General features: G+C 33.6%; 2 protein-coding genes across 2 annotated transcripts; both read left to right on the top strand.

Annotated features, from left to right (window-relative positions):
* The first annotated feature begins 881 nt into the window (after window positions 1-881).
* On the top strand, window positions 882-4,367 carry LOC132285350 (coatomer subunit beta'-2-like). The gene is made up of 10 exons (XM_059787534.1): window positions 882-1,010; window positions 1,605-1,625; window positions 1,759-1,820; window positions 2,055-2,109; window positions 2,348-2,384; window positions 2,480-2,805; window positions 2,910-3,041; window positions 3,146-3,294; window positions 3,545-3,613; window positions 3,993-4,367. Exons 1-10 carry the CDS (start codon window positions 1,008-1,010, stop codon window positions 4,096-4,098), a joined length of 960 nt encoding a protein of 319 aa, XP_059643517.1. The 5' UTR covers window positions 882-1,007; the 3' UTR covers window positions 4,099-4,367.
* A 14,199-nt stretch (window positions 4,368-18,566) lies between these two features.
* Window positions 18,567-22,498, top strand: LOC132286092 (coatomer subunit beta'-2-like). Its single transcript, XM_059788357.1, has 10 exons — window positions 18,567-18,731; window positions 19,242-19,262; window positions 19,401-19,462; window positions 19,761-19,815; window positions 20,026-20,062; window positions 20,143-20,468; window positions 20,574-20,705; window positions 20,804-20,952; window positions 21,627-21,695; window positions 22,084-22,498. The coding sequence occupies exons 1-10, from the start codon at window positions 18,729-18,731 to the stop codon at window positions 22,172-22,174; spliced, it is 945 nt and encodes a 314-aa protein (XP_059644340.1). The 5' UTR covers window positions 18,567-18,728; the 3' UTR covers window positions 22,175-22,498.
* The last annotated feature ends 1,503 nt before the right edge of the window (window positions 22,499-24,001 follow it).

Here is a 24,001-nt window from a genome sequence, read left to right as displayed (position 1 = left end):
ATTATATGGTTCTGGGATCATTGGTCTGACCAATCACACAGTGACAAGTAAGTAATTACGTCAACTTTATTTCACGTTTTGCTTATATGTCATCACGTGATTGATAAGAAATACAATAATTTCTCGAGCGGAAGACGTCCCAAGAAACATACTGTCCACACCACTAACCCATTCCTTTCTTTGACTTGGCTTGTTTCTTCCCTTTTTTTAAACTATTTGGAGAGTCCAATTGAGGCTTTCACTCTTTGGCTCATCTGTTGCTTGGGCTAGCCATCAGACTAGGTTTTCTGCCTTGCCAGCCTGTCTCTTCAAGACCCAATAGCGTAGGATGCACATTTTTGGAGTCAACATAATTTTATAATTTTTATGCAATATTTAGAAGTTTCTTCTAACATCATGTGTTCGGGAAAAACAAATTTGGGTCTGTAATAAATAAATAAAAGAGGTTATTCTTGTAAATATATTCCAGAATGTGAAATAGGCATTGACCTGTGTTAAACAAGACGTGGATATCAATAAAACAAAATGAATTCTAATCCAACTCCGAATGCGATGTGAGGGAGAGGCCAAATCTTTATACTTGGAGAAATTTCATCCAAGACAACAAAAGTAAAAGCGTGTTAGAATCTTTGCATCTTCTAATGAAACTTCATTCTATTGACTTGACTTTTCCAATTTTTGCTGCTCTCGAACTCAATATCCAACTAAGTTTCATCTCAGCCGTCAATTCTACCACATTTCATATCCAACGGGTCCAGGAGTATTGTATGACACATACACAACATTCAATGTATTTTGACAACAGAACATTCCAAGTAGTCACAATTTAATAATTTATTAAGTTGAGACATGACCATTTTCTTAACTACCCCAAGCATGCTATCATATAAATAGGGGTTTCACAACTACAAAGTTACAAACAGCTTAAGCCCCTCCTTTCTCAAACATAAATCTGCACTTTTTTCCTCCATTTTTTAGAATTTGTTCAGCTTCTTTAACATTTGACAATGGTAAGTTTATTTTCTGCTTTGTCTTCGAATTGTCTAAAAATAATTTGCATTTTATATATATATATATATATATATATATATATATATATATATATATATATATATATATATATATTATTGTCATCAACAGAGTTATAATTAGCCGTTCATAATGTTAGTCTGTATAGATTGCATCGCATTTAGAAAATTTTCATTAGAATTAGACAAACTCATCGAGAGTTATAAGTACTTTCTCACCTTCTAAAATAGAAGGTCAATGATTGAAGCCCATAACAGGAGTGTGAGTTTCATGTCCAAATAAAAATTTTAAAAAAATGATCTCGAAATAATGCTACATAAAGCAAGAGGTCGGAGCATTCATTAAAAGTATGCGTGATGAGGTTTTCCAAGTGATAACTTCTTTTATATATATATATATATATATGGGGTGATTTAATTCTCATGAAATTGAATTGAATATTTCATGTACTAACACCAGTCTTTTACTAATTCGTAATTGTTCAATACCGTGCGCGCATTTGGTTTAATTTTGAGTTGAGACTAATAAAATTTTGTTTGATCATGTCTTTGGATTTTATATCTGGCGATCAACAGCCTCTCACACTTGAATTCACGGTACATTGTTCTTCATTCGCTTTACATCTATGCCAAGACTTTTTTTTATTATTATTTCCTGAATAATTTATTATTATATTACTACTACTATTATTGTTATTATTTTGTATACTAACAGTAATTTCTGAATCAGAAGGAACTTGAACAAAGGTCAGAGAGAGTTAAGTCGGTGGATTTCCATCCAACACAGCCATGGTGATTATAAATTTTTTTGACCAGCATTGTTTTACCTTCTACATTGCTAATGTATAATTATTACTTACATAAGCAACAAATTATCAACTGTTTTCCTACTTCAATACAAATGGTGACTAGTGAATGCTGCAATATATTTAATGTAAAGAGAGTTTAAGAAAAAAAAAAAAATGGTTCATGGTGAATTAAGTATTTGTTTTACTGAACTATGGCGCATAATACTTGTTCTTGCAGGATTCTAGCAAGTTTATATTCAGGAACAGTGTGTATTTGGAACTACCAGTCACAAGTAAGAAATTGCGTTTCTTTTACACAATTATGTTATGCTTGAAGTGATTGATTATTTCTGTTAAATTTAATCCTAATTAGCCATTTTCTATGGTTTTTAGTGATCCATCTTGGTAATATACTCAGGGTTTCTTAAATTCAGCAGCATCTTCTTCATATACTTATTTCCCGGCATCTATTTTCTCCGTTCCCTAAACTATTACATTTTGTGTTTGCATTTACCACTTATACTTTTACAGGCTATAGAGAAATCCTTCAAAGTAACAGAATCACCAGGTATACTAATCTCTACATTTTGTGTTTGCATTTCCCCCTATAATCTAACAGAATTCACTCGTCTTTACATTTCAACTTGTGTACGTGTTTTGCAGTAAGATCAGCGAAGTTCATAGCACGTGAAGACTGGGTTGTTGTTGGATCGGATGACAAGTTTATACGTGTATACAATTACAATACCAATGAAAAAGTTAAAGAATTTGAGGCGCACACAGATTATATCAGGTCTTTGGCTCTGCATCCTACCCTTCCATATGTTCTTTCCGCCTCTGATGACATGCTCGTAATGCTTTGGGATTGGGAGAAGGATTGGGCTTGCACTCGAATCTTTGAGGGACACAGTCATTATGTCATGCAAGTAGCATTTAATCCAAGAGACACCAACACCTTTGCTAGTTCATCACTTGATTGCACAACGAAGGTACACCTAAGATTGTGTTATGGCAACTTATAAAGTTCGTTTTTCGCTAGAGAAGGTATAATTGTGTATTTTTATTCTGTGGTAATTAATGTTTGCTTTTGCAGATTTGGGATCTTGGCTCCTCTAGTCCGAAATTCACTCTGGAGGGCCATTCAAATGGGGTAAATTGTGTTGGTTTCTTCACAGCTGGTGATAAACCATGTCTGATCACTGGTTCTGATGACTATACCACTAAGGTCGGCCATATTGTTACTCATTTTTCAAGCCTAGTACAATTTGTTTTTAGTAGACATGTAATATAATTAGAATATATACTTACTGTTAGATCCTATGAAATCAGGTGTGGGATTATGAAACCAAAACTTGTGTCCAGACGCTACAAGGCCACACGAACAATGTAACAGCAATATGTGTTCATCCAGAAGTTCCCATTATTATTACAGGTTCTGAGGATGGGACTATTCGGATATGGCACGCAACAACTTACAGGTAACTTCTGTAAGGTGTAAAATAATTTATACTTGGTTCAGATGGCCAGAAAACGAAACAGTATTAATTTTAACTCGGATACTATTCTCAATTTTAAATTTAACTCGAAACTAAAATCTTATACCATGAAAACTTGAGCATCTTCATATTATGAGTCCTAACACTGCAGATCAATTGTTCTTCAATCAAAACATGTTTTAGTTCAGCCACTTTTAAGTTTCGAATTACTCAATCGCTCATTGTTTTACAGGCTTGAGAACACACTGAAATATGAACTCGGAAGAGTTTGGGATATTGGATGCATGAGAGATTCATCCCAGTAAGTTTTGCAGATAATTTTCTTCATTCATGTCTTTAGTAGTAAATTTCTAGGAAGATGCTCAACGTACTCTTTAATTATGAAAATATTGTTATGACATCTCTACCCCATCAGTGTCACACCCTTAGCACAATGGACATTATTCGTTAACTCATAGAAAACAGAATAAGCCATTCTTAATTATCCTTTTGTTTTCATAACTCACTTTTCTTGTGCATGTAGCTGACACAAATTAGTCATATAAAGCTAAGTTGCGTCGCCATGGCAAGTGTTTGGAAAAATGGATGTGGACTTCATTGTCCAAATTTTCAAATGCCTTTTTCTACTACATTTTATCTTATTATTGTGTCCTTACTGCTACTATTACTTGTCATGACAGAATTGTAATTGGTTGCGACCAAGGAAAAATTATGGCAAAAGTTACCGGCTCTCACAGTTGGGATTCTACAAACCATGTTGATGACAAGGAAAATCCAAATGAATAACTTCAATTCACTTGATGCTGATGATTATGGCTACTGCTCTAGGCCACTGCTACTACTATATGGTGTGTTTTAGAGAAATAGCTTCTTCTATCTTCCAGTTGATAGAAATTTTTCTGATGTTCTGTTGTAAATCTTCTTCATTATCTTTCTTCTTCTACCCTGTGTGTATTTTGTGTTTTATAGAATCATTTGTAATGTCCTGTATTGTATGTCATTTTGAAGTAATAAAATAATGCTGATTTAGAGGATTAATACATTTTATGCTAAATAAAAACGACCCATTCTATCAAAAAGATATTAGAGAATTGTCACTTTACTTAGGAATGATGTCTATGGCTTGATGAATTCAAATTTCAGGGATACTAGACATGTCCCAATAAACAATTTGCAGTGTATTCAGAAATAATCATGTTCATGTATCGGTGAATATACAAGGAAATGTTAAAAGTAAAACCTGAGGCATGCAGATCCCTAGCTACCTCTGCAACCACATTTTTTGAAGCTGAATTTCTGCACTCTCTACAAAGCACTCAACCCTAGTTAAACAAAAGTGGGTGCAGAATCCGAACAAGGATTGAACTCGGCAAGTCTTGAGGATGTAGCATGCATGTCCAATGCGATTAACCCCTTTGCCTTGAATGAGTATTCCCCACAGTTTGTGCTGCTGGCTGCTGATGCCCACACCATTCGACTTCTTTTCATCGCAAATGGCACCACCTTCTTCGCTACTATTTAGTTCCTCCACCAAGATAACGCCGTTGGGGGTGGGGATGGGACTCTCCGCCTCCCACAGTCCTCTAGCAACAGCCTTCTCTATCGTTATTTTGATTGAGGTGGATGATGATGAGGATGCTTTTTCATCATCTGAGTAGATGTGCACTAGCAAAGGTGCTTTGCCGATGTTACTCACAATCTATAAGAACCGCAAAAATTAAAAGGGAATTTAGTTTATAACAATTCTCATGCAAATAATTAAGCAAGAAGCATAATTCTGTTCTAATATATATTATATAATTGCAAGAAAGTTTAAAATATTAATGTTGGCATTTTTTTTTTTTTTTTTTTTGTAGAATGAATAATTATTACTTGGACATCTCTCTCCCAGTCCTCTCCCTCATAGTTGATTCAATTAAGCTATTGGGCTTGACTTTGAAAATATGTATTAGTTTATTGATTGACTAAAATAATAATTAGATTGAGGCACATGGTGCAACATGACCTAGGTTCAAAGTGTTGGGATTTATATGTCCTGGCATAGCAAATTCCTATTTGGATTAAAGTGACATATGTTCCTGACGTTTATGAAATATTTATGTTTTATACAATTGGTGAATCCAATGTATTATATTTCGATTCATTATAGAATTGATAGTGTCCATTTGATTACAAGAGATATTTATATATATGTTTGTGATGGCAATCAATGCATGATATATAAATAGTAATCATAAATGGTTCATAGTCGGTAATTATGGATGGACTCATAATTAATTAAGATTTGAACTGGATCCGCGTTAGGTTGAGATATATTGCGAGAGCCGTCGTATGCAATTGTTCCCTATCACCGCCATGGCATTTGACTCTTAAGTATGAAAAAATTATAGACTCTTTTATTAATTAATAATTACTTTGATTTGTTCGGCGGATTCTTCGGGATCCTTAGACCGACACTTTGGGTAGTTATGTAATTAATAGTTAGAGGGTTATATTTTCAATATTTGCATCATTGCTACTTGTATTTATTTTGTATTGATTATATTTGATCACAAAGTAAATTCGAAGGCCTTCGTGTATTTTTAGACAAAATGATTTATTATATATTTATTTATTTAAATTATTATTTTTGTCAAACAAATGTTTTATTGTGATCGAGCCAAAAATAATCAAAGGTACCAAAATAAATATATTAATTAAGTAGTCGGATTGATGGCTTTATTTATCCGATAACTAATTATGCATAGAGGGGTCAAAATGCAATATTGACTTAGAAGTTATTTATTATTTAATTGGAGTTCAATTAATTTCTTTTAGTGGAGTAGAAATTAATTTATGAATTAATTGAATTGGGTCCATGGACCATGCCAATTATTAATTCATTGTAGCCAATAAAATAATAGGCCCAATGAATTCTCACTCATAGCCCAACTTGATATTGGAATCATATTAGATTTGAGATATGTGAATTAGAAATTGAGAAGGATTAGTTGTTTCATTTTCTTTACCTTTATGTTGCCTATAAATATACATGGTCTATGTATATTTTAGGGGTGATTTTTAGTAGAAGGAAAAAGGAATATATTTTCTCTCTCTAGAAAATTAGGGTTTATGTTCTCATCTAATGGAGGCTCCCACAAGCCTAGTTTTCCAAGGTCATTCATGGAGGCATATGAGTGATTCCTAAAGGTAAAACAATTACCAAGAAGATGGAGATTCAAGAAAAATGCATCTTGCTAAGGGATCTACAATAAGTGAGAATATTCACTTTAGAGGACAGATCTAAGGTTTACTCAAACCTTGATGTAAGTATTTAATCTTTTAATTGAATGATACATCATGTTTTATTTTTGCATAAAACTTATCTCTATGTAATGAATCAAGATTTATGAATTTAAATCCCTCGAAAAGTTTTTAAAACTAACGCGTTTCCCAATAGTGGTATTAGAGCATGGTTTGATTCATTACTAGAGATCATGATTTTATGAAAATCATCATTCATGGATCCAAAATTATATTCATATATATTTTTATTGATGTATGTTGATGTATGATTTAATATGTTGATATATATTGATACATGATGATGTATGAATAATTGTGAATGAATGATGATGTATGGTTGGGCCATGGATGAAGCTTATGGGTTAAATTAATGTAATTAAGGCTTTGATTTAGCCGTTTGAAAGTTCAATGATGTAATTTAATTTTTTCCTTTGTATTTCAAATTGTAAATATTTTTAAAACCATGTAATCTTCGTCAAAGGATGCTATGAAGCTTCAAGAAGGTCCAAGAGGGTTAAATTAGGCTTCAGGAATTTTCTGGGATTTTTTAGAAATTTTTCAGAATTTTTCTGGAATTTTTTAAGGCCTAATTTAATTTCTGAAATTTTTCGGCGATTTTCCGGCGACCGGAGAGTTATCGGCAGCAAGGTTTTGGCTGGAGATCAAGAGGGATTGATGGGAAATAATCCCATGTGACGCGGCTAATGATAGACCCTCGCGCATTACTTAGAGCATATAAATGTTAAAAGCTGAATCCATTGGCCATTTAAATTGCTTCTGTCTGTTATTTATTTATTTAACTGATGCATGGAATAATTAATTATTTATTATTATTATTCATGCATTGGATCCATAATATTTAATTAAATGACTTGATTTATACTAATTAAATTATGAAAATTAATTGGATTTGATTACTAATTAATTTGAGAGCACTTATTAGGAAATGAAAAATTATTTTTGTAAATTATTTTTAAAGTGTGCCTCAAATTAAATATTAGTGAATCGTTTAAAGTCCAAATATTTTCTAAATTTAATTGGATTAAAATCAAGACGTTTTGCATGCATTATATCATGTAAATGAATAAAATGAAAACCCTAATTATGAATGATTAAAAATTAAGTGGGAGCGGGGATTTTTATACATTGCCCCATGGCCTTTGTTATTAACACCATTGTAATTAGATCTTCAAAAATAAGGCCCCACACATGATTTGAAGAGTCTTAATATTACAAGAATGGTTATTTAATGAAAATAATAATATTAAATGTTCATTGTAATTAAATCTTTAAAAATAAGGCCCTACGCATGATTTAAAGAGTCTAGATTATAATGACAAGATATTTAATATTTTATTTTTCATTAGAGCTTTAATAACGTTATACACTCAATCTAAAATCAATAGTGTTAGCTTCCCAACGGAGTGGTCTACACTAGGTGATTTTAGAAAGGCTAAACATAATCGGGAATCATTTCATATAGATAGACAAGACATTGTCTTAAGAAATATGGAGATGATGGGATTTGCCCGCCAATAACAGTAATGAATTTCGCCAACCGAATAAGTTATTGGTGTATTGGTTATCCGATTTTTCATGCAGTGGTTAAGGGAGCCACATATTATTTTAATGGAAGTGCTCACCTAATAGCAAATGAATCTCTACAATAATAATAATGAACTCCTCCAACAGGATAAGTTATTGACATATTGATTGGTTGATTTATTATGCTACAGAGTTGAGGGACCCACATTAATTAAAAGGGATTGTTCACCAATAATGATAATGATCTCTTGTTCGATTGAGATTTATTATATTATGTGGTAAACAAACTCATTTTAATTTTAAATATGCATGACAGTATTAATAATTCACCTTGCATATTGTATAAATGCATTTATATTCAGACTAATTATGTCTAATCCATTTTATCTGCTTACTAATTTCATTGTATGTGGACTTCATTTATAATGACTAGAAAAGGAATTTAGATATTTTATTCACAACGTGGTGGTACAAATGTATTTACTACTCCTAAAACATAATCCTTTTACTTTAAGATGCCCAAGAGAACATTAATGCTTTGAATAAGTGAAATACGGCAAATGAGATGAATTGGTGCAATATTCTAGAGTTTACCTCGAATACGCTCCAAAGCTAACATTTACATTATTTTATTTTCTTCAAGCATCATGATAAATGTAAATAAGATGTTTTCGTGAGATTAAATAGAGAGTATGCTAAAGTACTATATCAGACTTGAATAATGAGATACCCCTCGGATCCGAGACACGGGTTGATCAGGCCCAGGCCCAAACCCGAGGGAATATCAAACAATTAATATTTTATAATGAACACGGAATACAAAATAAATTAAGAAATGAAATTAAAGCTGGAAGGAACTAAAAATAGAATCCGCAAAATATTATAATTATTAAAATCCATCAAACCCAAACTCCAAAACTCCATCAGTTTACAACTTGAGAATCCATCTCTAGTGGACCCCTATTAAACATCCAAACGGAAGATAGAACAAATGTAATAAACGTCCAGAAATAAAACTATAGAGAGAGCCCAACATCGTCGGAAAAGTGAATAGAGATCTCTGCTCAGCACGAACACGTCTAAGCCTGGAACTGTCGTGTACCTGAAAAATAGAAGTGGGTCAGGCCCACGCGCAAGTTCTATACTACGACAATCCAAACAGAGGCCCGATACGCATGTACATCCTAAACAATTCAACAATAGCTAATAGTCCATAAATATATATATATAGTCACACTAAAGGACTCTCACTGGACTACAGGCCGGTCTCAACCTGAATAGAGGTAACATGCTAAAACGCACACGAAGTGGGCACATGTACCTATACCTAAACAGGGTACACCTCCAACCATCGTAACCAGCTACACATCCCGATGCATATACGCTCCCTAGCCATCGGTCCTGAGGCTCAAGCTCATACCGAGGCACCATAACAATACATATATAAAATCCATCCAAAATCCCTGGTATTGCCGCTCAACAAGTAGTTGCCATGACAATACAAATCCACGGGACTTAACTTTTAGTTAATCCCATTCTTATTCCAAGTAGGTGGGTAATGGTATTGATTTAAAAACCAAACCCATCCTTAGTATGCCACCGTCCCATACCGGTGCCTACTTTCCAATCCTCCAGTAGTCAATAATACCAATAAATCAAGTATATATCAACTAAATTCCAACATCCAACATTCAATGTTAGCAGTGATAAAATAAGCATTGATAAACAGGGTCACAACAACAACATATACATGCCCAATTTAAGTTGTTCCCTTTAGTCTGATATAAAGACAGAATTAATTAAAACTTCCATTTAACACCTTACAAATGACATACAGATATGTAGGGTATGTATCACAAAATCCTAACCTCCACAGTTGATACTAACTATGATAATGTAAGCATCAAAACAATATTCACAGTATGTATGTAGACATGCTCAAATTATAGTGTTCCACAAAACCGATCTAGTGTTAAACTCAAATCCTCCTAGTATTTAAGTTCCAACAGTTGCTATTACAGAAGTTAAGATAGCTATCATCTAGACCCATCCTTCCAATAATTTATACTAGCAGTGGTAAGGAAAAACGTGAACCACAGAACCACAATGCATCCATAAACATGCTTAGTCTAGGTTGAACAAGCATACAACACTACTGTAACTACCAGTTTCATAGCAAAACAGATATCATTTTAGTTTGGTTTAATCTTCATTAATCCTGGAATCATTTAAGAGTGCAAAGAGTATGAAGCCTAAGGGAAAGAGTAAGGATAGAATCTTGCCTCAAAAACTTTTGTTCAAAGTTTCGACGTCGTCTTCTTAAAAAATCCCGGCGAGTTCCAAAACCCGGTTACTGTTCACGGGTACGAAACACTATTCCCGAACTCAAAATCTGATCTCCACCGTTCAGATTATGCGACACTGAGTCATGAACCTATCCTCCAAATTTCAGCTCGATTGGACCACAGACGAAGCGGGATCGAATGTTTGATGAAATCTGGGCAGAATGGAAAAAAAAACCTGTGCGACCCAGTTACTGTTCACGAGTACGAATCACTGTTCCTGAGGTCAAACTCTGATCTCCACCATTCAGATTGTGCGTCACTGAGTCGTGAACCTCTCCTCCAAAATTCAGCTCGATCAGACCACGGACGAAGCAGGATCGGATGTTTGAGTAAATCTGGGCAGAATGGAAAAAACCTGTGCGACCCAGTTACTGTTCACGAGTACGAATCACTGTTCCCGATGTCAAACTCTGATCTCCACCGTTCAGATTGTGCGTCACTGAGTCCTAAACCTCTCTTCCAAAATTCAGCTCGATCGGACCACGGACGAAGCGGGATCGGAGCTTTGATCAAACCTTGGCAGAATGTAAAAAACTGCGTTTTTCCTTCTCCACTTCCACAAAACGTGTGCTTTGTTTTAAAAAAAAACCCTACACAGACGTCTACCTTATACTTATAGAGTTTTCCTAAACCCTAAGTTCATTTAAGTCCAACTCACAATCCTAACCGGCCTATCCAATTAACGTAGAAACTTACGACGGCTATAATATAAAACCCTAATTTATACTGTAATTAAAACCCTAGTTAGATGTATTTACCTAATTACCCTATTCACCATTAAATACTTAACAAATAATCTAATTGAACAAAATAATAATTAGTAAACCCAATTAAACCAAATAAGACACACATAAAATAAGACACACATAGAATAATTAAACCAATTACACTTAAACCATTAATTCCAATTAAATAATTAAAACACTAACAAATAATTCCGATCAAATAACTAAACCAATTACACTTAAACCATTAATGCTAATTAAATAATTAAAACACTAATAAGTAATTTCAATCAAATAACTAAAAATAATATCATTTAAATAAATTAAATCACCACAAAAGAAAACAATTAAGCACCTAATGAAAAAAATAATGACACATAATCAAATAAAATACACTTAAATAATAAATTAAATACCATTAAATATCAGGAATATCCTTTTAAAAATTAGGGGTATTACAAATAGCATCAAGATAGCCTAAGGAACTCCAGTATGAAATCGAATTTTGGAAAATGATTGTTTATTATTTAAAATTAGCTGGAGATCAATAGGGCTGACTTGGGTGGTAAGTTTCAAGTTGATATGATTATTGTCTTGTTACCAAACTCGTTCGACTCTGTTAGAGTGAACTAAATAAGGAATCAGTTTGAGTTCACACTCGCTGATATTCTTATAGAATTGATAACAGATGAAGGGATAATCAAGAGTTTGGGCGTTCCTATCAATCTAACCTAGTCTATACCATCTTCTTCTAGGCCCAAGTGGACGGGCAAAGCAAAGAAGAAGGATGATAATAGGACTAGGCTAGCACAAAACATAGGTATCTAAAAGGTTAAAGGGAATAAGGCAGTGTATGTTGAGGGCGAATGAAACTGTTTCTTTTGCCGTTAACTAAAACACTATAGGACGAAATGTCTAAGCAATGACGTGGCATAGGAAAATATAAATTTAATCATTGAGTCATGTTATGTGGTTGCATCTATTAATTCCTGATGGATAGATTCTGGAGCCACTAAACATGTTTGCAGTTCATCGTAAGGATTTCAGGAATCCAGAAGCCTTGATGATATGGATATATATTTATCTTTTGACCTGATGCCAAGGTTGTAGTTAGGTCAGTGGGAGTATTACATCTGAAATTAGAGAGTATGAGGATATTAGTATTAGAGAACTATCTTTATGCACAGAAGTTAGACGCAATCTAATTTTTGTTTCACTTATGGTTTATAAAAACTGTGTTGTTATTTTGTAAAACTGGTTTTATAAAATTGAATAGATATGCTATTGCTTCTGGTGCATTGAAAGATGGTTAATATACTATAATCACAAACTCTTAAGATTTACAGGATGTAAAAACTAATATTGCATCTTCTAGATTGAATGTTAAGAGAAAAATTGTTATTCCTGACTCATTGTATTTTTAATGTCTATTTTTAGGTTGTTATCAATCAAAATAAAATTCAAAGATTGGTCAAAGAAGGTTAATTACCTAGTGAGGCAGAGAAGCCTAAACCAAACTTGTGAACCCTGTTTTAAAGGATATATAACTCTTAGGGCTTAATCAGCCAGATGAAATAGACATAAAGGACAATTGGAGTCGGTACACACTGACACGTGTGGTCTTATGAACATCCAAGCAAGATTACTCACGTTTTGGATAAGTTTATCTGATGCAACACAAGTCTTAAACTCTTGGTATATTCTGAGAAGGTTAAGACTGATGTGGAGCACATATTAGGTAAATTTATCAAGACACTTCGATCTGATCGAGGATATGAGTATTTCTTGGGATAGTGCAAAGACTATATGGTCAATGAGGGTATTATATACCAGTTTTCCGCAATTGATGCTAAATGCATTTAGGTGTCAAATAGGAATAACAGAATTCCACTTAACATGGTTAGATCTATGATCAGTTATGCCACATTATCTCTTTCATTTAAGAGTTTAGCGTTAATGACATTGATGCGCATTATGAACTGCATTCCATCTTAGTCTGTCTCAAGGATACCGTTGAGCTCTGTTTTTTACTAAATCTTAGTTTGAATCACATGCACGTATGGGGTAGTCTTGCACATGTGCGTTTGATATGGACAAGTAAGTTGGAAGCAGATCATAGGCATGCTAGATTTGATAGCTACTCTTAAGTCACTAGGATGGATTATTTTATGATCTCAAAGATAAAAGTTGATTGTTTACACTCACTATTTATCTATAGAAGAATCATATTATGAATCACACATCTAGTAGCATAATGTTAGAGAATATTGTATGAGTACCAGATGTACCACATGTGAACACACTTATTATAGAGATTGAGAATAATATATGAATTCCCTATTGATGCGTCAGCATCATCTAGTACACAGATTCCTGCATCGGTACATTAATGTAGTGGGAGGATTATCATCTAACCGACAGAATCATGTTTTTAGGTGAGAACATTATGGACATCCCTGTTAAACATGAGTTGGACCCAGTAAGCTACACGGAAGCGTGAACCGATATGGATACAGATCGTTTTGGTGAGTTACTATGAAATCAGAGTTGGAATCTATGTATTCTAATAAATTCTGGGATCTTGTAGAACTTTCTAGTAAGGTGATACCTATGGAAGGCAAGTTAATCTACAAAAAGATACCAGAAGATTTCTTAGTGAATAAATCATGAGTGTACAAGGGAATGTCATTATTTTTCTTAATTCTATATATTGATGACATCCTACTCATTTATAATGACGTGGAAGTTTTGTTATCAATAAAAAGGTAGTTGTTCAATTACTTTTAAATGAAGGATTTTCAAGATGTAAGCTATATTCCTAGGATCAAGCTTTTGCAAGATCAGGTTAAAAGGAAAATAGGCTTATCTTAATAATCCTACATTGATAAAGTTTTGACCAGGTTGGTATGCATAACTCAAAGAATGAGTTCTTGCTTTATTGATATGGATTGCTCTCTCTAGTAAGTAGTTTTTCAAGACTATCAAAGGAGATTGAGCAAATGAGACTGGAACAATATGCTTCGGCATATGAGAGTCTCGTATATGCCATGGTCTATACCAAACAGGACATCCGCTACATAGTAGGGATAGTCAGTAAAGATCAGTCCAATACTAGACTTGACAACTAGTCTGTTGTGAAAAATATCATTAAGTACCTAAGGAGAATCAATGATATCATACTCATTTATGGATGTGATGATATGGTCCTAGTCAGGTATGCTAGTTCTGATTTTCAATCAGAAGTAGATACTATGAGGTTCATGACTTAGTGTATGTTCACTTAATGGAAGGGAAATCAGTTGGTAGATTGTTAAGCAGATTTCAACTGCTGACTCAAACCTGCAGGTGGAATATATTGCAGCCTTAAAGGCGGCAAAAGAAGCCTATTGGTTTGATCTCACTGATTTAGAGGTTGTGGAGCATACTAGCCTGCCTATCGAGCTATATTGCGACAATAGTGCAGAAGTAGTCCAAACCAATGACCCAAGGTTCCATAGATGAACAAAATACACTGATAGGAAGTATCATGTTCTACATGATATTGTCCGGCAAGAAAATGTACTTGTGGCTAGAACATTGCATTGGAACACAACTTTGTTGATCCATTAACGAAGGTGTCGTCGATCAATAGTTTTGATCAACACCTGGATAACATTGGAGTTAGATGCAATTTAAATTGGCTGTGAGTAAAATGTACTTGTGGCTAGAACATTGCATTGGAACACAACTTTGTTGATCCATTATCAAAGGTGTTATTGATCAATAATTTTGATCATCATCTGGATAACATTGGAGTTAGGTGCAATTTGAATTGGTTATGAGGGCAAGTGGGAGCTGTTGGAATTTATATGCCCTGGCATAGCAAATTCCTATTTGGATTAAAGTGACATATGTTCCTGACGTTTATGAAATATTTATGTTTTATACAATTGATGAATTCAATGTATTATATTTCGATTCATTATAGAATTGATAGTGTCCATTTGATTACAAGAGATATTTATATATATGTTTGTGATGGCAATCAATGCATGATATATAAATAGTAATCATAAATGGTTCATAGTCGGTAATTATGGATGGACTCATAATTAATTAAGATTTGAACTGGATCCGCGTTAGGTTGAGATATATTGCGAGAGCCGTCGTATGCAATTGTTCCCTATCACCGTCATGGCATTTGACTCTTAAGTATGAGAAAATTATAGACTCTTTTATTAATTAATAATTACTTTGATTTATTCGGCGGATTCTTCGGGATCCTTAGACCGACACTTTGGGTAGTTATGTAATTAATAGTTAGAGGGTTATATTTTCAATATTTGCATCATTGCTACTTGTATTTATTTTGTATTGATTATATTTGATCACAAAGTAAATTCGAAGGCCTTCGTGTATTTTTAGACAAAATGATTTATTATATATTTATTTATTTAAATTATTATTTTTGTCAAACAAATGTTTTATTGTGATCGAGCCAAAAATAATCAAAGGTACCAAAACAAATATATTAATTAAATAGTCGGATTGATGGCTTTATTTATCCGATAACTAATCATGCATAGAGGGGTCAAAGTGCAATATTGACTTAGAGGTTATTTATTATTTAATTGGAGTTCAATTAATTTCTTTTAGTGGAGTAGAAATTAATTTATGAATTAATTGAATTGGGTCCATGGACCGGGCCAATTATTAATTCATTGTAGCCAATAAAATAATAGGCCCAATGGATTCTCACTCATAGCCCAACTTGATATTGGAATCATATTAGATTTGATATATGTGAATTAGAGATTGAGAAGGATTAGTTGTTTCCTTTTCTTTACATTTATGTTGCCTATAAATATACATGATCTATGTATATTTTAGGAGTGATTTTTAGTAGAAGGAAAAAGGAATATATTTTCTCTCTCTAGAAAATTAGGGTTTATGTTCTCATCTAATGGAGGCTCCCACAAGCCTAGTTTTCCAAGGTCATTCATGGAGGCATATGAGTGATTCCTAAAGGCAAAACAATTACCAAGAAGATGGAAATCCAAGGAGAATGCATCTTGCTAAGGGATCTACAATAAGTGAGAACATTCACTTTAGAGGAGAGATCTAAGGTTTACTCAAACCTTAATGTAAGTATTCAATCTTTTAATTGAATGATACATCATGTTTTATTTTTGCATAAAACTTGTCTTTATGTAATGAATCAAGATCTATGAATTTAAATCCCTCGAAAAGTTTTTAAAACTAGCACGTTTCCCAACACAAAGAACCCGGACCCTGTGTGCAGAAGAGAGAACCAAATTCAAGCAGTAATGAAAATACATTATTTTATAAAATTGGCCTTCTCTAATTTTAAAAACTGATCTCAACTAACTAAATGTTATATTAATTTTTACTAAATACATTTTAACTAAATGTTATATTAATTTTTACTGTGCGTACTGATGACCTGGTATCCCCGGTAACTACTTCAGACCATGGTAGTGGAGCCGGGTAAGAAGTGGGGTCAGCGGGTAAAAAATAATTGTCCTGTTCAATTAGTGAGATGGTGTGGCATCCCTAATAGGGCCCTATTGGACCTGAATCTGACGTAACATTGTTTCCTCAATAAATCAAAGTGATCATACACTTTCTTTTTTTTCTGTTTTTTCACAGATAATACACAATTGGATTGGAACTATTTGTTTATCACTTTCCTAGGAGGAATGCTTGCTCTTCAAAACAGAATCAATCTATCAATCTGTCCAATCACTCAAAGGCGTGTGGGTCCCACCACCCCAATGTGGTGGGACCCACCAGGGCCACCACTATTGTCTGGCCTCACCTCAGGGCCACCACTGTTGTCTGGGCCGAATCGGGCCAAATACAAAACAATTTTCAGAATAATAAGAATATATATATAGAATCAAATATATAGAATCAAATATCTCTGATCCAGTGATCGAGCTTTTGAGAAATACGGTCATCTTCATCATCCTCAACAATCCTTGTGTTTTTGTGGACGTTATTCATTTCCCTCTAGTGGAGACCGATCGAATCACTGAACAGAGGTGGGTTTTGGGTTGGATTGTAGGCCTCTACCGAAGAAAGACAAGTCGTTACATCTTGGAAGATAGACGCAAATAAGTCCGCTAACACCATAGCGGTGCGAATCTGTCTTAAGGATATAGAATCAAATTCTAACCTTGACTTATAATCAGGTTCCTTTATTTTGTATACTTTTATTTTATTATATATTATTTTATAATAATACTTATATATATATATACACACACACACACATTATATATTTACTTATTATTTAAATAATAATATTATAGTATATGGTAGAATTATACCACATATTTTTGGACAACATGAATATATATGTGTGCTTTCAAAAATAAATTCAGAACAATCAGATTTGATTTTTTGAATAATATATCTCTAAAGGCTTTCTCAAAATATTAAATTGATATTCCTCAAAGCCATACCTCAATAATGAATGAAAGATGTATTATATAGAAGTTTGGAAGACCTAAGCATACTTGTAAAACAAGTAGATTCGTGCATAGGTTTATGGAAGGAAGTCTGGACCAAAAAAGAATCAAAACAGATAAGGAAACTGAAGTTTCTAAACTGATCAGGAGACCTTGAGGCTTGAACCAGTTCAGGATTTGTTGAACCGGTGTTCTCACACACTCACAAACTTTCCTAAAGTATTATTCTCATCATCCCGGAGTGTATTAAATCATGAACACTTGAATTTCTTCAAATTTATATCCGATCTTCAATCTTGAAATTTTGAATCGAAAAATTATAACTCGATCGGATTTGTTTTGATAACAAAATTAGCCAAGTATACAATATATATCTCACACATATTATATGATTTTGTAATATTATAATGCTATTAAATTGAAAATTTCGTTATTGATTTAAAACTCTTTCATTCATGATTTCGAAAATGACACACAATATAAAAACCAGAGGCGGACAAAAGATGCTGTAAGGTAGTATGACGAGGTTGTCCCATTGATAAATTCTTCCCTTTACCGTTTTGTACATACAGTATTTGGATAATGCCGTAAAGTCAAAGTAGCAAGAAGCTCTCCACGCTTTGACTTTTAAGCCATAGAGCACACGTCATCCAAATAGAAAAGGCGTGTTCAAATAATCATCTTCTTTTAATTAATGGAAAGGAAAAAGGAAAAAAAAAAAAAAAAAAATCCAGTCTATTGACTTGACTTGTCCAATTATTTCTTCTCCCTGACTCTAATCCAACCAGGCTTCATCTCAGCCGTCAATCCTACCACATTTCATATCAAACGGGTCGAGGACTATTGTATGACACCATACCACAAGAATCCAAGCAGTGTGACAATGGAGTCATTAACATTTTCTCAACTGCAAAGCATGCCATTGTATAAATACATGAGGTCTCATTACTACAAACATCACAAGCCCCTCCTTTCTCCAACATATAATCTTCAGCTTTTCCCTCCATTTTCATAATTAGTTCAGCTCTTCTTTAACATCGACAATGGTAAGTTTATTGTGTCTTTTGTCTTCGAATGTTCTAAATATATTTTGCATTTGTTATATATTTTGATTTGAAATTAAAATATAAAATTACGGGCATTCATAATGTTAGTTTGTATAGTTTACATACTTTTTCATGTAGAATTGGAAAAACTCATGGAGAGTTAATAATTCTGTGATACTTTTTTCACCTTTTAAAATAGAATGCCAAGATTGAAATTCCACAGAAAAATGTCGGAGTGAGTTTTTTTTTTTTTTTTTTTTTTTCAAGTAGTATGATGAGGTTGTCCATTGATAACTTTACTCTTTAATGATATATATTTCCTGAATATCCTTATATTATATGGGGTGGTTTAATTCTTATGAATTGAATGGAATATTTCATTTATTAACACTAGTGTTTTACTAATTAATAATTGTTCAATACCTTTCATGCAATTTGTCTAATTTTGAGTCGAGACTAATAAAATTTTGTTTGATCATGTCTTTGAATTTTATATCTGGTGATCAACAGCCTCTCACACTTGAATTCAAGGTATATTGTTCTTCATTCTCTTTACATCTATATATGCCCATATTATTTTTATTTATTGATTTCTTATTATTATTTCCTGAATTATATTATTATTACTACTTGTATTTGTTATCTTACTAACAGTAATTCCTGATTCAGAAGGAACTTGAACAAAGGTCAGAAAGAGTTAAATCGGTGGATTTCCATCCAACAGAGCCATGGTAATTATTAATTTTTTTTAATCAGCCTTGTTGTACCTTCCAAATTTCTAACCGCGTGTTTATTCTTGTTTTAATTTTAAAATTGCTGGTATTAGCAAGATGTATAATTATCACTTATATAATGAACAAATTATCAATTGTTTTCACATTTCAATACACATGGTGACTAGTGGATGCTGCAATATATTTAATCCAAAGTGTTTTAAGTTTTTTTTTTTTTTTTTAAAAAAAAAAAAGGGTTCATTGATGATTCGTTTTTGTTTTACTGAACTGTGGTGCATAATACTTGTTCATGCAGGATTCTAGCAAGTTTACATTCAGGAACAGTGTGTAGTTGGAACTACCAGTCACAAGTAAGAAACTTTGTTTCTTTTACATAATTATGTTATGCTTGAAGTGATCCGTTATTTCAGTTAAATCTAATCCTAATTAGCCATTTTCTTAAATTCAGCAGCATCTTCTTCATATAGTCATTTCCCGGCATCTGTTCTCTCTGTTCCCTAATTAGATTTTCTGTTTTGGATTTAAAAGATACTGATATTTAATCATTTATACTTTTACAGGCTATGGAGAGGTCTTTCAAATTAACAGACTCACCTGGTATACAATCAACACATTTTTTGTTTGCATTTTCCCTTTCATCTAACACAATTCACTCTAGTTTGTGTATGTGTTTGCAGTAAGATCAGCCAAGTTTATAGCGCGTGAACACTGGATTGTTGCTGGATCTGATGACAAGTTTGTCCATGTATACAACTACGATACCAATGAAAAAGTTAAACATTTTGAGGCGCACACAGATTATATCAGGTCTTTGGCTGTGCATCCTACCCTTCCATATGTTCTTTCTGCATCCGATGACAAGCTCGTAAAGCTTTGGGATTGGGAGAAGGATTGGGCTTGCACTCGAATCTTTGAAGGACACAGCCATTATGTCATGCAAGTAGCATTTAATCCAAATGACACCAACACCTTTGCTAGTTCATCACTTGACTGCACAACAAAGGTATGACTAAGAGTCCAAGTATTTTGCAACTCATGAAGTTATTTTTTTGCTAGAGAAGGCATAGTTGTGCTTTTTATGCTAAAAGAATTGTATGTTTTTTTTCAGATTTGGGATATTGGCTCCCCTAGTCCGAAATTCACTCTGGAGGGCCATTCGAAAGGGGTAAATTGTGTTGGTTTCTTCACAGCTGTTGATAAACCATATCTGATCACTGGTTCCGATGACTATACCACTAAGGTCTGCCATAATGTTATTCATTTTCTTAAGCGTAGCAGAGTTTTAGTAGACATGTAATGTAACTTGAATATACTCACTGTTAAATCCTATGAAATCAGGTGTGGGATTGTGACACCAAAACTTGTGTCCAGACGCTAGAAGGCCACACGAACAATGTAACTTCAGTATGTATTCATCCAGAAATTCCCATTATCATTACAGGTTCTGAGGATGGGACTGTTCGGATATGGCATGCAACAACTTATAGGTAACTTCTGTAAGTTGTAAACTAATTTATAACAAGTTCAAATGGCTAGAAAACACTGCCTGACCTTTGCTTCAAGCGAAACAACCTTACAATTTTTCAGACATTTGTAAAATATCAGCTGCCTTTACATTTGCTTGCTTAAATTTGGATTGAAAGTTCACGTGAGTCAATTTTAACTCGGATAATATTTTTTGTTTTGGTTAAAATCTTCAAATATGTCTTCTTCTTTTTTCTGTCTTCCTTTTCTTGGCCCTATTATGTCCTAAAAATGAGAGCCTATTTTGTCAAAAAAAAAAAAGAGTCCTCATTAAATTTATCCATTTAAGAATGGATCCTCCTCTGCTATATTTCTATCCTAGATTCACATATTGCCTAGAAGAACAGATGGTTACTTGATGTCTGATATCAACCTTGGTCTCAATGTATAACGATCATATTTGGTTGGTTTTTGGAATGCTGGCAGAAGAAAATTCAAACCAACCCAATATCATTATTTCAACCATAGAAATAAAAATGCTAGAACAAGAAAACTTGAGCATTTTCGTACTTTGAGCCCTAACATTTTGGTTCTATTCCAGATCAATTGCTTATATTTTTAGTAATTATTCTATCAAATGATTTTTAGTTCAGCTACTTCTCAATCTCAAATTACTCAATCGCTCATTGTTGTACAGGCTTGAGAACACACTGAATTATGAACTCGGAAGAGTTTGGCATATTGGATGCATGAGAGATTCATCCCAGTAAGTTTTTCAGATAATTTCCTTCATTCGTATCCTTAGTTGTAAATTTCTAGGAAAATGCTCGATGTACCCTTCGATTATGAAAAAATGTTATGATATCTCTACCCCATCAGTGTCACGCCCTTGGCACCATGGACATTTATTGGCCTAAGTTGCAGAAAACAGAACAATTTGTTCTTAATCATCATTTTGTTTTCATCACTCACTTTTCTTATGCATGTAGCAAACGCAATTAGTCAGTATACAGCTGAGTTGTGTTGCCATGGCAAGTGTTTGGAAAAATGGATATGGATTCCATTGTTGAAATTTTTTTCGAATACCTTTTTCTACTTCTTTTTATCTTATATTTTCTTCGTGTCCTTACTGCTACTGTTACTTCTCATGACAGAATTGTAATTGGTTGTGACCAAGGAACCATAATGGCAAAAGTGATCGGTTCTCACAGTTGGGATTCTGCGAACCTTGACGATGACAAATGAATAACTTCAATTTACTTGATGCCGAGGAGTATGGCTAGCGCTTGGCGGCTAGAGCAGTAGCCATACTGCTCTAGACCACTGCTATTACAACCATATGGTGTGTTTTGAAAGAATAACTTCTTCTATCTTTCAGTTGGGAGATAGACTATAAAGGTGTAAAAAGTAGTACTATGTGTGTATTGTGTGTTTTGTAACAACTCCAAAAGGATATGACTATTAAGGTCACTAGAATCATTTCTAATGTCCTGCATTGTATATGTCATTTTGGAGTAATCAAATATTATTACTTTTTTGGAATTCAATTAAGTTGTTTGCTGGGGAAAAGTGTTGCTTCAGATGATTAATATATTTTATGCTGAATATGAATGTCAACAAGAGGTTAGAGAATCGTCAGTTTACTTTGGAATGATGTCTATGGCTAATAATGGCTTGAAGGATTTGAATATTAGGAATACTAGGCTTGTCGCAATAAACAATTTGCAGTGTATTTTAAAATCATGTTTATGTATTAGTGAATATAAGTGACCCCTTCAATGAATGCAAGAAAAAAAAAAATGTTTTGAAATTGACAATCAATGCAATTTATCATAATTACTCAAGAGATTATTACCTCTCATTGATCTAAGATGTTAACAAAACAGAGATTGACCTTTTAAACAAGACACAAAAATAAAAATAAAAATAAAAGAGTCGTGATACTCGAATTGAAGTCCGAATTCTGTGTTTGCATTTTCTCCTACCATCTCTAACACAATTCACTCTAGTCTTTACATTTCAAGTTTTCAACTTGTATGTGTTTTGCAGTAAGAGCAGCAAAGTTTTTCTTTATTTTTTTCGGAAATTTATCAGCGAAGTTTATAGCACGTGAACACTGGATTGTTGCTGGAACTGATGACAAGTTTGTCCATGTATACAATTACCATACCAATGAAAAATTAAAGAATTTGAGTTGCGCACAGATTTTATCAGGTCTTTGGCTGTGCATCCTACCTTTCCATATGTGCTTTCTGCCTCTGATGACATGCTCGTAAAGCTTTGGGATTGGGAGAAGGATTGGGTAATGTTATGCTATGGTAATGTTTGCCTTTTCAGATTTGGGATATTGGCTCCCCTAGTCCGAAATTCACTTTGGAGGGCCATTCGAAAGGGGTGAATTGTGTCGGTTTCTTCACAGATGGTGATAAACCATATCTGATCGCCGGTTCTGATAACCATGCCACTAAGGTCTGCCATAATGTTATTCATTTTCTTAAGCAAAGTAGAGTTTCGGTAGACATGTAATGTAATTTGAATGTTGTGTCCGAACGATAGAAGGCGACACAAACAATGTCACTGCAGTATGTGTTGATCCAGAATTTCCCATTGTTCTGAGGATGGAACAGTTACGACTTACAGGCTAAAACTTGTCTGGAATATCCAAAATTCAGATTCAGCATTCAGGTTGAGAATTCACTTCATGTCATTGCCAGTTACAAATGTTATGATATCTCTACCCCATCTGTGTCATGCCCTTAGCACAATGGACATTCATTGGCCTAAGTCACGGAAAACAGAACAAGTAGTTCTTAATCATCATTTTGTTTTTCGTCACTCACTTTTCTTAAGCATACGGCAAACACAAAATAGTCACCATCGAGCTAAGTTGTCGCCATGGAAATTGTATGGAAAAATTGATGTGGACTCCATTGTTCAAATTTTCAAATGCCTTTTTCTACTTCTTTTTTTATCTATCTTACATGTTCTTGTCTTCCTACTGCTACTGTTACTTGTCATGACAGAATTGTGATCGGTTGTGACCATGGAACCATTGTAGCAAAAGCTATCGGT

Source organism: Cornus florida, unplaced genomic scaffold, assembly GCF_030987335.1.
Source record: "Cornus florida cultivar Cherokee Brave unplaced genomic scaffold, ASM3098733v1 CherokeeBrave_3.0.0_Hap2_Chr11, whole genome shotgun sequence".
NCBI lineage: Eukaryota > Viridiplantae > Streptophyta > Magnoliopsida > Cornales > Cornaceae > Cornus > Cornus florida.
This window is presented reverse-complemented; position numbering and strand designations above follow the sequence as displayed.

Excerpts from the sequence above, each read along its gene's own strand:
- LOC132285350 (XM_059787534.1), top strand. Across the intron at positions 1,626-1,758 it reads CTCTCACACTTGAATTCACG|AAGGAACTTGAACAAAGGTC; the intron begins GTACATTGTTCT and ends TTTCTGAATCAG. Across the intron at positions 3,614-3,992 it reads TGCATGAGAGATTCATCCCA|AATTGTAATTGGTTGCGACC; the intron begins GTAAGTTTTGCA and ends TTGTCATGACAG.
- LOC132286092 (XM_059788357.1), top strand. Across the intron at positions 20,063-20,142 it reads CAAATTAACAGACTCACCTG|TAAGATCAGCCAAGTTTATA; the intron begins GTATACAATCAA and ends ATGTGTTTGCAG. Across the intron at positions 21,696-22,083 it reads TGCATGAGAGATTCATCCCA|AATTGTAATTGGTTGTGACC; the intron begins GTAAGTTTTTCA and ends TTCTCATGACAG.